General features: G+C 37.7%; 1 protein-coding gene and 1 long non-coding RNA gene across 2 annotated transcripts; one reads left to right on the forward strand and one right to left on the reverse strand.

The window, feature by feature from the left end:
• Nucleotides 1-216: 216 nt before the first annotated feature.
• Nucleotides 217-1,088, reverse strand: LOC149157082 (uncharacterized). The gene is made up of 4 exons (XR_016263697.1): nucleotides 978-1,088; nucleotides 804-871; nucleotides 684-723; nucleotides 217-591 (listed from the first exon to the last, which is right to left on the reverse strand). It is a non-coding gene; the product is annotated as an uncharacterized LOC149157082 (long non-coding RNA).
• Nucleotides 1,089-3,247: 2,159 nt separating this feature from the next.
• LOC149157083 (benzyl alcohol O-benzoyltransferase-like) lies at nucleotides 3,248-3,658 on the forward strand. The gene has a single exon (XM_089444967.1). The coding sequence runs from the start codon at nucleotides 3,248-3,250 to the stop codon at nucleotides 3,656-3,658; it is 411 nt and encodes a 136-aa protein (XP_089301093.1).
• The last annotated feature ends 11,474 nt before the right edge of the window (nucleotides 3,659-15,132 follow it).

The raw sequence follows: 15,132 nt of genomic DNA on the forward strand, positions 1-15,132 counted from the left end.
AGCCAAACTTCATCTACTTAAAAAGAACATCTAATCAAAAGAACAACAGTCCTGAGCTTTAACAGAGAATCAGAAACATGAATAATCTATATTGTTCATGTTCGATAGCAAACAGTCAAAAACCCAATACTGGTTTACAGACGACCAATCCAAACATTAGAGGAAGCCCTATTCGCGAGTCCTCATAAAGGATACAGGGAGAATTTGGAACCAGATAAATAGCAGTTATGTATATATTTAAACCATCAAATAAATGATATACATGTAAACCATCAATAAAACCCTTAACATCAATACTGCAAAATTGGTATCGCAATTATGAATCAGTTCAACCATTGCCCATCAATTTACAGCAACTACAATTGCAAATTCTGGGAGATTCGTAGCATCCCAGCCGGTGAAAACCCAAAGATTTCAACAAAAGGAAATACACCAACCCCTCAGCTAGTTGAGGTTGATTGCCTGAAACACAAATCACCAGTGCAAGCCAGAGGAACAACCAACCTGAAATTGAAGTTAACATTTGTGATGAGAGAGTCGCCTCGCTTTGAAACCCCTTTCAGATATACACATATTGCAGCCAGAGCATACCTGCAGTCCATAGAATGCCAAGGATTAAACCCTTACAACCACGCATAAGTGATTATTTAACAGCGAAGTGTTTGTGTAGGAATTATGCTTACCTGAGATGAGGTATACCGAACGATGGGAGGCGAGGCACACCTGTAAGAGCACGACACTATCTTTAGGGGTTTTTGGGGGGTAAACTTGTGTGAATAAACTTCCATTACATTAACCATTACCTCTTGTTCACCGGAGGATTCCAAACACACTATTCCAAGGTGAAGACACTAGATATAAATGGCTTTACCTGTCACAATAGTCGAGTAAGTTGATTTGGGAATGAATGTCAAACAAGGGAAGAATTTAAAATACCAGGTGGGTTTTGGGTGTTTCTATCAACCTCCATGCTTTACCTGGCAGCTGATGGAGTTGGCTCTTGCGGGAAAGTTGCTTCATACCGTCGTCCACCATTCCAGTTGCCCATAGTCGCAGAGCCGAGCTGCAAGCCTCTCGGTGTGACCAAATGACCCAAGCATTGATCGGCATTGCATTATTCCATAGGGAAGAAACCCCCAAGTTATCGAAACTGTAGATCTCCTCTGATCCGACGGTGTAGGTTAGGCCAGGTGCGGTCTAGATTCTTCAGCCAATCCCTTCATCACTAAATGCAGGATTGTTGTGGTGTCAGCGGAAGGGCCTCGAGGTTCTCTCCGCATTAATGGAGACCTATGTCGCCAAATGTATGCCAACATGGAGGGAGTAAATTTTAACCACCAAATAACTAAAGCACCTGGATGAAATTCTTAAGTGTGATGGTAATAATAACTTTTTTTCTTTATTTTGTTAGTGTGTTACATTTAATCTGTAGAATTCAAACACCCCAGAGGTTTTTCAAGTGTTTACTACATCTATGCATCCAAAAATGCATTTTAAATAACAAAAAATCACATTCTTTCTTGAAATTGTTTTGTGAGTGAAAAAGTCTATTTTGTTTATAAGTTAGTCTACCCAATTTTAAAATAATAAGTTTGAAATTTCAATCTTATTTATTAAAAAATATTAATTAATTAAATAAAAATCTTATTAAAAGATCTAAATATTGAATACCAAAAATTAATCCCAAAATAATATTTCCTGGATTTCAATTTAAATTATATAGTTAATAAATGAATAGTTTAAATTATCAAACAGTGAATCTACTTAATTTCAAAATTGAATATCCATAGATTATAATGTCGTTGTCTACTGAGGTGGCAAATTTGCATAGAGGTCAAAAGATAGCCCCAATCTGACCCTTTTTTTTTCTCAACAAATCTGACAAGAGTTTTTTGATGGTAGAAATGGGTTCAATGCAGTAAAAAACATTGTGGCACCCAAAATCTTGAATCCAACCATGATTTCCCAAAATTTCTTCCTAATTTGATTAAAAGTTAAAAAAGAACTCCATTATTTTCCAAACAAATTTGAAGCCTCATTAGACTACATAGATTACAATTTAATAACTTAAATATTAAATACCCAACACAACTATTTTAAAATTACATAAAAGATGGGTAAAAAGTTTCTTTTTCGAATATCATAATTAATTTTAATTAAATAAATAAAATATTAAATATTTAACACGCCTCAATCCCGAAAAATAAAATAAAAATAAACAACTTTTGAATGATTTAAATTTCGTTTTTAATATTTATAAAAATATAAAACTCTCTCCTATTATATTAAAAATAGCCAATAAAAGACATGATATCTAATTTGTTTTGGAAAAACTAAAAATAAAGTATAGTCATGTTGAGGCTTGCCTTAATATATTTCCCAAATAAACAACATCATGGAGAATAGCGTTTTCAAACACTTGTGACAATTGATTTATGTCAACGCTGGCAAATTTGACTACTTATCCAGTAGTGGAATTTGAACGTTGCTTATTAAATGTGGAGGAAAAGTGAAATGCCTGCATGGAGTGGAAAGGACAACATTTCATGGGGAACAAAACCTCAACATATATGGGTCCTGCTTGGGCAACACTTTTGTCAATAAAGATAAAGAGTCATTGTTATTTTAGTGATCCATTCTCCATTACGCTAAGACCAAAGCATTTGAGTCAATACGAGTTAATACTAAAAGAAAATATATTAAAAAAACTTTGTTGTTTAATGCAAAACTCTATCTCTCATAAAGTAATGGAATTTGTTGTTGGAATAAGCAATATATTGAAAGGAATCTACAAGCAATACCATGAGAGTTACAATGTGATAGGAGACCTTAGTACACCAGCATCAGTGCTAAAATCTCCACCATAGTCTTTTCGCACAGTCAAATTGCCACTCATAAATGATGGTTCAAATTGCCAGGGATAATAATTCCTTCTGCAGCATGAGATCAACTGTAATAACACTTCTAAAGTAAAATTAATTATTTTGGTTTATTGTAGTGTTTTATAATAACGAACTTCTATAAATTTGGCATCCTTTGCATACCAGATTATGCATCACAAATTCCTTTTTGTCTTTTATAAATCCTATCGTCTAAGTTGGTTGGCCATCTACTCAATAAATTTGACATACTTTGCATACCAGATTATGCATCACATATTCCTTTTTTGTCTCTTTGGAATCTTCTCGTCTTATAAGTTTGTTGGCAGTCTTTACATGGCAGCAGTGGGATTTGGATTGGGATTGGGATGGAGGAAGACAGAGGCTCTGATGTGCTGATGGTTCCAAAGGCATCTAGTGCTCTCTGCAACTTCAAAGTCACCCAAACGCAACCACTCCTCATTACCCACAATCGCCCTACTCCTCGTCTGTACCTTACCAACATCGACGACCAATTAGTATTACGAGCTCATGTCAATTTGCTTTTGTTTTATCGATCACCCTCTGACTCCTCCATGAAGAATGAGGATACATTCCATATTATTAAAGAGGCTCGAGCCAAGTTTCTTGCTAGAACATTAAGAGATGCAGATGGTAAGGGTAAGCTTTTGTTAGACTGTACTAGTGAAGGGGTTCCTTTCGTAGAAGCTAATGCACATATTTCCGTGGAAGACTTTAGGGTTCTCGCTCCCCCTTTCCTCGTGCATTTGACTTTATAAATGGCGGTCCACGCCCCGCTACCGTCACGGATTCTCCCTTTCTTCTAATTCAGGTTGGTAATTCTGATTCATTCATTGTGATATTTTGGGTATGTATATTGTACGGTGTATGATTTGTATTAGGTAAGATAATTAGATTAAATTAATTTTTTTATTGAAATTTAGTGAGTATATATTTAAAGAGATTGAATATTTTGAAATATGAAGAATAAATTTATAATTTTTGATCTATTTTCAATAGGATTTGAGGTAGAAATTTGAGGAAAATTTGAAATACAATAAGGATTTGATAACGCTCGATAAATCCCGATAAAAATAAATGTAGGGGAGTACCCATCTGCATTGCATTGATAGGCCTACATATTTGGTATCATTGCAATTGCACTGCATCTTGTGACAGTTTGTCAATTGCATCTGCGTTAGAAAATTTTACAGTTTGTCAATTGCATCTATGTTGAAAATTTTACAAGGGCATAAGAGAGGAGTTTGGCTCAGAAAACAGTGGTGGCAAGATAAAACTGTAATTGCGGCAATAACATCGCAACTACAAAGAGGTTTAATTAAAACGGAAATTTAATACAAAACAAAACAGAGTAAAAACCAGCATATGTGAATACATTGACATGTCAAATTGGAGGCTTGTTCTTACTAGCCCACCAATATTTCCTCCACGATTTTCTCCTCACTACTTCTCACACTTACACACTGACTCCTCTTATTTTCTCCTCAACCTCTCAGAGTTACACACCCCCTCTCATTTTCTTTTCACTCGACTCCTCTCATTTTCTTTTCACTCGACTCCTCTCATTTTCTCCTCACTATCTCTCAGACTTACACTCCTCTCAACTTGCTCAACTCTACAATATGACTTTTACATTCATATCTACTTCAACATACAACTTAGACATTAATACATGAGAAAGGCAACATTAAGACACAGGATGGGCAATTTTACATAATAAATGGTTTTCTGAAATTGTAGGTATTGTGGAGTGTAACAGTAGCCAAGTGAATGTTTGCCAATACGTATTTTCCAAAGTGAATGTTTGCCCATACTTATTTACCAAAATTCATTAATAATACATATTTACCAAATTTCACATAATAAATGGTTTTCTGAACTTGCAAGTGTGGAGTGTGGGTAACAGTAGCCAAGTGAATGTTTGCTGATACATATTTACTTGTGGGTAACAGTTACCAAGTGAATGTTTTCCCATACATATTTACCAAAGTGAATGTTTGCCCATTACTTACTTATTAGAAATATTTTTTTTTGTAAGTTTGGTAGTACTTTCTCTATTAATATTTCCAAACCATAGAAGTGTTTTTAACAAAATTTGCAGGTGGCCTCACCCTGCCTGCAGGAAACCTGTCTACGTTAAATGTTGTCCAAAATTTGAATAAAGTTTTCAACACCATCCAAGCAACATTTGCAGTTCTATATACTATAAATTTTAGCTTAAAAAAGTAAAGGTTATCCGGCATAAAACAAAAATATGTTTCAAGAATTGTTGCATTCGTAATATGAGTCCCCTAGCATTGGGGCTTTCACGTTGGACCCCGGGATTTCGCTCCTCTTCATGTCTTGTAAGCTTTGCTCTATCCTGTTCAGTGCGAGATTGTTTATGTACACTTGAATCTGGACAACAGAAATTTCTCTATGAAGATCCTTCATACTAGGTTCTGTTGTTCGAGATTCCTCTTTTTTCTGGGCCTCCTCCTGCTCCTCATGTTCCTTGTATAGTGTCATTACTCAGTTCACTATGTTCTTCATAGTGCAATATTGCTCGATTTTTTGCCGAAACAGTGTGTGTCTCCCTCTGGTGTTCCCTGTATCTTTCACCATGGCTTCCCATTCTTCTATCTCTATATCCTGATTGGTAATATTGTCATTCAGTTCCCTCTCCCATTGCGCAGTTTGAGCTCTTACCTTCGGAGGATTGCTGGCCATATACATGTTTATGAGGGTCTGCATGTGCTCCTTCCTAGTCCCTGCCTTCTCTGTTCCTCTGGCTCCTCTTTTACCCACCTCTTTTCCTTCTTTTGCCATACTGTCTTCGTTCCTACGTTGTTTTTCTTTTCCCGAGCAGTTCGCCAAAATCGACTTGCTTACTGGAGCACGATATAGGATCCAGACCTCTAGATGGTGTTGCACCCTGTTTTTTTTAGTACCTAAAACATTAACAAAAGAAATTTCTTTATCAGTCAGATTTTTTTTACATAGAATGGTCTTAATTTTCTTTGCCCCGGGCTTGTCCACTCTCTTTGGGTCTGAAGACTTGGGGTTTCCCTCTTTCTCCCCCTATTTCCCCCATACCTTCTTTGGGGCTAGCAGGCTTCGACCTCCCAATTCCTCTCCGCTCTGCTTATTCCCTCCCCAGCCAATAGGACCATGCGGGTCAGCAGTTGCATATCTACAGGAGTCCCAATTTTGGGTTTCCTTATCAGCATTCAGGTTCGCGTTTGAGGTTTCGGTCCAGGACTCTCTCCACTCAGGTGCCCATGCCTGAATTTTACCCTGGTTATCCCATAAGGCCCACAACCATTACCAGGTTTGGGCTCAGATCGAGCCGGGCTAGCCACAACCTTACTGAATTGGCCATAATGGTTCTGGGCTCCCTGCCTTTACTAATTATTTCTTCCTTTCCATGCCTCAGGTACCACCTGGCTAGAGCAACAGGCTTCCTACACTCTCCATTGTGGACTTCCCAATGGTCATACCATCGGGCCTCATTCCCTTGAATCCCATCTACCTAGAGATACACTATAGAATTCCCAAGCCCCCTCCCTCCATCAACATTCTAGGCATAGAATCTCCATTCGACCAGGTTAGAATCCCAGACAACCCAGGGCTTGACTCATTCTGAGTCTTGCCTTCCCTCAGCCCACTCCCCGACTTCCTCTGTAACATTCATTTATGTGATGCAAGCGAGAAAGGAAACCGAAAAAACATACCAATGCTTTGCAGCGAAGCCCGTTATCCTCTCAGCGTCCTCCAACCTGTGTCCACCACCTTCCGCTGCACGTTCCTTCTCCTTCTCCCTTTGCATGCAGCTATCTTCTCTCCCATTTTCCTTTTCCTCTTGCCGCTTTGTCTAGCTTCCCCACGTAACTTCCATCCAGCCCCCCACTTGCCATCTTCCACTTCCTGCTACCCAATCTTTCATTCAATTTCCTCGGAATGAGGTTCCCCTGACCCTTCCATTACTTCACTTATGTCGTCAACTGCTCCTGCCATGGGTTTCCTTCTGACTTCGTGCCACTTGCCGTTGTTGGTCTTCCCGCCCTCTCGCTTACCTCCAAGCCTTCATTGCTCTCTTCCATCCTCAACCACACCTGTACTATCTCAATACCATCCTTTGCCCTACCTTGTCTAGCGTGTTGCCCCACTTGCCGTCGCGTCCTCCCACCTCCCAATACCCCATCTATCTTTGGGCCCATGTGGTTGGATTCTAGTGCCTCTACCTCCCATCTCATCTGGCCCACCTCGTCCGTCGTCTCCCCTTCTTCCCTGCCACACCCCAATTGAGGGTTTTCTACCTTTTCCTTGTTGTTTTCTAGAATCTCCTCTGGCCTTCTCATCCCGTCCATTTGTCTTATCTCTTATCCCCTTATATCCAGGTTTCTACCTACCTGACCACACCCCCAATTAGCAATATTATTTGTTGCCACCTTACCTGTCCTACAAACATGTGTCAGGATAATGTATCCAATCTGTCGAACTAGATTACCAACCTCATGGACGAGCCTTTCCATCCTCCAACTTTGGCTGATTATCTCCCATAATGTTCCTTGTTGGAGTTTTTTTCATCATGTCTATTGCCAGCTTTGAGTCTCCTTCCACCTATAGCCTCTAAAACATTTCCCTTACTATGATTTCCAATCCCCGCTCAATGCCTAGAGCTCTGCTTCATTGTTACTCACAATGTCGTATTCCATGGCAAACAGGGAATTCGTATTCCCTTCGTCATCTCTAAACACTCCTCCAGTCCCTACTACCCCCGAATTCCCTTTCGTAGCTCCATCGAAGTTGAGTTTAATGAATTCTTTCCGGGGCTATGTGAAACTATTCGCAGTCTCACAATGGGGTGGATGTTGTTTCCACGCAGTGGGGCTCAGCATGCTTGGCTTCAATCTTAGTCCCATCATTATTCGTTCTTCTTGTGGATTTGTTTCCCAGTCCTCTGCATACCATTTCTCAGCAAGGATCATTTCTCTTATGTTCTGGAGTATCATTTTCCATCGTTCTACTTCTGATCTTTTTTCTTCTTTGAAGATCCTTCTATTTCTTTCCTTCTAGATTTCCCATAATATGAAACCTAATGATATTCTCCAGGCACAATTCAGAATGGGGTTTTGGTAAGGATTTTTCCGCCAATTGTCCATTGTTGCTTTCATACTAAGTTGGTTCCTGTCATTGACTCCAAAGAGTTGTTCATGGTTTCTCCATAGGTTTTCATTGTATCTACAGGCATTGGTCAGGTGTTCCATTGTTTCTTCTTGTTCAGCACAGATACTGCAGATCGAGGGTCCCTGCAGACCTTTTTTCTGAAGTTGGTCCCAAGTAAGTGCTCGCCCATGTCGGAATATCCACATGAAGAAAGCGATTTTCGGCCATGACTTGTCTTGCCATATTTTGTCCCATATCTCTATCCCCTATTTCACTTGGTGTGCTACTTGCAGATGATAGCCCTCTTTAATCATAAATATCCCTTTGATTTTATACCCCCATCTTATTATGTCTGGCCCTTCCACTATTGCAATTTTCCGGGTTTCCATCTCTTTCTCATAAACCTCCCATTGGGTGGTTTCTAGAGCATATGACCAATCTTGTTTCTATTTCCATTTTCTCCAGTATTCTACTAGGTCAAATCTCCAAAATAAAATTAGTGTCTCGTCTACAGGGGTATTGGTATATTGACATACTACTCCTAGATCAGGTCTATTGTTGAGTTTCTCTCTTTGTTGCCACGCCTCTTCCCAGAATTTTTCTTTGCCTTCTCCCCTTATTTCCTAGAAGCTATGGGTTCTTATCAAATCTCTATTTTCTGAGGCTAAGTTCCATATGGCCGATCCCTTAATATTGTTCTAGACTCTTATCCATCCTTCAAGCGAGCTCGACATTCCATACTTTCTCCCCCATATTTTCTTCCATAGGCCTTCTCCTCCCTGGACCCATCTCCATCAGAGTTTTTCCCCCATGACCTGATTGAGAATGTACGAGTTTCTGATACCTAATCCACCATATTTTAGGGGTTTGCTGAGCCAATTCCACAATACTAGGGCCCATTTTTTTCTATTATGGGCCCTTGCCACAAGAACTTTTTGAAGATGTGAATCATCTTTTGGCAAACTATTTTAGGCGTCGCTTGGCTAGATAATTGATAAATCGGGATTGATTGGAGCACTTCTCTCAGTAGTATAACACGACTCGGCATATTCAGTGATCTGAATGTCCAATTCTACATTCTCCCTTGGATCTTTGCCAGCAAGGCCTTCTAGTTTTCCACTCTAGTTTGTTGGTCACTTAGTTGTATTCCTAGGTATTTCGAGGGGAGATTACCAATGCAGAATCCCATTATTCTTGCTAGAAAAGCTTTTGATGGGGCTGTCATATTAAAGAAAAAGATATCAGACTTTTCCTTATTTATCTCATCCCCGAGGTGCTCGTGAAGTCAGTTAGGATCTCCATCAACCCTCTAGCTTCCCTGAGGCTTTCTTGTCCATACATCATTATTCCATCAACGAATTGTTGGTGAGTTAACAGTAAATCATTCCCCCACATTCTGAGGCATGTATATTGTTCCCTTTGAACTTTCTCTTTTACATACCTTCCTAGTCCTTCCGCAGCTAGTATGAATAGGAACGTGGATATCGGGTCACCTTGCCTGAGACCACGGCTGCAGCAAGAAACCCTTCCTTCAGCTTCTTTGACACCTTCAAAAAGCCTGGACAAGCTCTAATACCATTTTGGGAATTTCTGGTAGTTCCAAACAAAATTAACTGAACAGAACAGAGAATAATGCTCTATTTTTTTAACACAGGATCTTAACACAGGGAAGCTAAAATTGTTTGGGAGAACAGAGTTTTCAACAGACAAAAAAAAACTTTGTATTCATTAATAAAACTGCTATTACAAAGATCTTCCTCTCTCAGAGGGATTACAACCAGAGAACGCTTCAGTTCCACAAAAAAAATTACTCTGTCTTCTCCAGAAAAATACACTGTCTTTGCTATGTATAAAAATCAACACACTGCTGTGTAAAAATTACATATATGCTGTTGCGTTTTTCACTTCATATTTGTTCTCTCAACAAATCCATTACATTCGCGTTGCTGCGCATATTACATTTCATGTTTTACAAAACAAAACAGGGCAATACTTCACCTTCGCGCTGCTGTGTGCTTCCCTTGCATTACAATGAACAAAACAAAAATGATATTACATAACTCTTGGACCATACTCCCGTAAAATAAAATACAATAAAATTAAAGACTTTTACCAACAATCTACCAATCACATTTAAATTTCATTTAATCTCTTTACTGACAGACCGGCGGTCAAACAAAAATGTTACTTCACGTCAAGTCATAAATTACTCCATGGTGCAGGCCTGTACGCAACCGTTGATTTCATCAGACGGTTGACGGCAATTCCCCGGAGGTCAAAATCGCATGGACTTTATGCGCCGGGGAAAGGTGGTTTTGGAAAGGACTGCCCAGACACGTGGCAGCAGTTGATTGTGATCGCTGCCCTCCGGTGAAATACCAGCGATCAGCATAAGGCGGTGCGGGGAAGCGTACGACGGTTTTGGCGCTGCACAAAGGCGGATTCCGGCAAACACAGCAGTTTAAATTAATATTTCAACACTCTTGATGAACGACCTCACCCGGGGGATAAGTTTGGCGGTTCTTAAGTAGATCCAAAGCCTGGAGCCATGGTAAATGGTGGTTCTTTGAACTCTCCTAGTAGCTCAAAGCCCTTCTCTACTATATTCCTCGGCTCCACCACACTTAACATTCAACATGTGCCACAAAACAAAGAATTTCATATCTCATCAACGAGCCTTAACAGCCAGGTTACCTCAAGCACGCAGATCTCCACAGATCTGGACAATTTGGAAGCACAAGCCACATTGCTCCTCCACGCAGTGAACAAAGCACTCATCACTCAGATCTCATTGTCCACACACACAAGCTCCTTGACCGACCACACAGTAAGCTACAACAGATCTTCTTTCATGTGGGTTCCTTGACTAGACATGCAACAGATCTCAATCACCACGATTCACGCACATCCACTAGCACCATAGGTTGCCCTCTGATCCACACCACAACAGATCCAACGCAACTCTATCTCTTTTAATTACAGCAGATCAACCTCTACGGATTCACGCAACCCATCAATCCTCCAAGCCACAGGTTCATGCAACAACTCCCACAAATGATGCCACGTTGTTGGTCAAATATGGCAAAGGATGGAAAACAAGCAAAGGAAAAAATCAAACAAAACAATCATCAAACTTTTTATTTCCCTTAGCCCAAGACGGGCCAAGCCACGAAGGGCCAGGCCCTCAGGGGCTCTGATACCATGTTAAATTTCCATAAGGACATCTATGTCACATTAGTCAAATATGATATTACATATATATAGGAAGTGTTATTTCAAGATAGGAAAACTATCTTGAACACACAATTTGTTGGTTGAGAGAATATCTCAACCACACACAAATCTAGAAACATAGTTAGGAACATACTCCTCAAGATAGAAATAATCACAACTAAGACAAGTAGGAATAACGAGGCAAAGTGGTTATTGGGTCTTTTTAGTACCTTCAGGTTAGGCTTTGACTAGTTTGGCCAACAAGAATTGATCCTTTGGATAGATCTGCCCAAATTTTCCTCAAACAACAAACAATATATATTATTTTTAAAATATTTGTATATTCTTAAAAAGTAAGATACACTAACTATATTTTCAAAATTGTTTCATATTTTCTTAATCCCAACTCCAATGTTATAGAGGATGACGTATAATTACACAACTATATTTTCAAAACTGTTTTCATATTTTCTTGAGTGTAAGTCCAACCATACTTTTCTTTGTATAGAGAGTTGGATTTGTAACAATGTGTTATAGAATGTAATATATAATTTGCTTTAAATTTTAATCAAATACTAATAATATATATTGGTATAGTTTAATTTATAGATGAAGTTGATTTTTTCATTTGAATTGTGCAAAGTAATGTTAAGAAAGAATATGATTTTTTATTTTAAAAAATGCGTTTTTGAATGCATGCATAAATAGATTCAGCAACTGAAAAACCTTGGGTATTTGAATTAAACAACTTAAATCCATGTTTTTAAAAAACTCTTTAAAATTTTGGTTAAAATTAACTAGAAAAAATGTCGTGAAAAAAATCCTTTCAACTATAAATTACACTAAGCCATATATATTTTCTGATTTATAATATATATATATATATATATATATATATATAATTCTTTATAAATTAAAATTAATTATAAAATAATAATTATAAAATTTACATTTTTATTAAAAATAAATTATAATAATTTTTAAATTAATTTGTGCAACACAAATTTAAAGTTTTCCACTGATTTTAAAATAATTATTAAATAGAGTTATGCCTCTTTCATAATTGAAAGCGATTTATCAAAAAAAAACAAACATGTACAATAATAATATACATCACAAGTCTAAAATCAATGATTAAATTTTCTTATTAATAAATGCATTTTCTACCCCAAGTTCAACCATCCACATTATTATTACAATAACAAAATAAACTAGATGATATTTCATAACTGCAATATATTACTCTATCGCTAAACCAACGTCAAAGCTTTGGGTATTTTTTGAGTTACATTTTCTTATCAATTAATTTTATAACAAATAGTTGTATTGAATAAATATTGTGAACACAAACATTAATAACATAACAATGTTGCATTAAATCACACAAGAACAAAAAATTATTTTCTTCTATAATTTCAACATCTACATTAATTGTTACAATGACAAAAACGACCATATTTTCTGATACATGTTTAATAATCTTTTAAAACAATCTCTCACCGTCAAAAGGCGAACTTCAAAACATAAGAAATATTTTGAATTACATTTTCAAATCAATTAATTTTACAACATCTTCTTTTATAGTAAGCATGTCTCCTAGATCTGGTGGATGCAAGGGTTATTTCATCTCATCCACAATAACAAATGCTTCCTACCAAACTCAAGAGACTTCTTAACAAATATTTTCGCTCGTTTGAAGACATGTTAAAAAATACTCATCATTTATTGAAATATGAGTATGCAATCACTGTTAAAAAATACTCATCATTTATTGAAATATGAGTATGCAGTTATTGTAATTAAATAAATTGTATTTCGTGTACACATTTTAACCATTTTTTCGCCCATGCGAATACATGTTTAAAAATACTCATCACTTATGAATGTTAGAGGCAAAGGTGTGCAGCATACAAATAAACAATATACACAGCAAATAACCATACACAGGAGACAACAGATTAACGTGGTTCACCCAACCAATCTGGGTTACTTCCACCAAACATAGGCATCGGCAATCTTTATTATCAAACAGGAGATTACAAAATAATCAATTTCCTCACAAACTCTCACTCACCAATATCTGTACGGGCATGTATTTTATAGTTTTATAGCCAAGAGAAGCTAACTGACTCATAAATCCTCTCACAACAAATATAAGATACATTAACTCTTTCCCAACTACCTGGAGCTAATCTAGCAACAAATTCCTATTGTTGTCACACATTAGAGAATTTTGCCTACTTTGTGAAACAAAAAATCTCAACAATCTCCACCTTGGCAACAATTAGCCTGATACCCTGTTTGTTTATTATTTTATCTTTTCTGCAAGCCAAGAGAAGTCAAACACCAACGTAGCTTCTCTAACAAAACTGGTTTCGTGAACATGTCTGCACAATTCTTCTTTGTATGCACTTTTTCAAGAGAGACTCCCCTTTTAGTGATAACCTGTCTTACAAAATGGTACTTGATCAGTATATGCTTTGATTTACTATGATAGGCCGGATTCTTAGCCAAATGCATTGCACTTTGACTATCACAAAATAACTTGATGTTGTCCTGCAACCTACCAAATTCACCAAACAAACCTTTCAACCAAATCGCTTCTTTGCAAGCATGAGAAACAGCAATGTATTCTGCTTCAATAGTGGATAAAGCGACAATGTTCTGCAACTTTGACATCCAACTAATTGCTCCACCTGCAAGAGTAAAGACATACCCTGATGTTGACCTTCTCTTATCCAAATCACCTGCAAAATCAGAATCAACATACTCGTAAACAAATTCACTACTCTTATTGTAAGTGATACAATAACTACTTGTGCCTCTCAAATACCGAAGCACCCATTTCACTGCTGACCAGTGTTCTTTACCCGGATTTGCCATATACCTGCTGACAACCCCAACTGCATGTGAAATATTTGGTCGTGTACACACCATCGCATACATTAAACACCCTACTACACTATCATATGGAATTCGAGACATAAATTCCTTTTCTTCATCTGAATTAGGACATAAACTCGAAGAAAGCTTGAAATGGGAAGCGAAAGGGACTGACACAGGCTTCACATTATTCATATCAAACCTCAAAAGTATTTTCTCAATATACTTCTGTTGTGATAGCCATAGCTTACCATTGCTCCTGTCTCTGAAAATCTCCATGCCCAAAATCTGTCTTGCTGCTCCTAGATCTTTCATATCAAATGTCCTTTCCATCTGAGCCTTCAACCTGTTGATTTCTTCTATGCTTTTGCTTGCTAAAAGCATATCGTCAACATACAATACTAAGATAATGAATATGCCATTATTTAATTGCTTAAAATAAACACAATGATCATATTCACTTCTAACATATTTCTGACTCAACATGAAAGAATCAAACTTCTTATACCACTGCCGAGGCGACTGCTTCAGGCCATATAATGACTTCTTAAGCCTGCAGAAAAATTTCTCATTGCGATGCTGAACAAACCCTTCCGGTTGTTCCATATAAATTTCCTCATCTAAGTCTCCATGTAGAAACGCAGTCTTAACATCTAATTGCTGCAACTCTAAATCAAGCAAAGCCACTAATGCTAACACAATTCTAATTGAAACTATTTTAACAACTGGTGAAAAAATCTCATGAAAGTCAATGCCGACTTTCTGAGAAAACCCTTTTGCAACCAGCCTTGCTTTGTACCTGTCTTCCGTATCATTCACACCCCGTTTCAGCTTGAAAACCCATTTACACCCCATAGTTTTCCTGTCTTTCGAAAGCTCAACCAGATCCCATGTGCCATTCTTACCTAAGGCCATCATTTCGTCCTTCATGGCTGCTTTCCACTTGTCACTTTTTGAACCTTCTATTGCTTCCTGATAGCACAGAGGT

Source organism: Pinus tabuliformis, chromosome 9 (genome assembly GCF_031772625.1).
Source record: "Pinus tabuliformis cultivar Carrire ecotype Pingquan chromosome 9, CPIR1, whole genome shotgun sequence".
Classification (NCBI taxonomy): Eukaryota; Viridiplantae; Streptophyta; class Pinopsida; order Pinales; family Pinaceae; genus Pinus; species Pinus tabuliformis.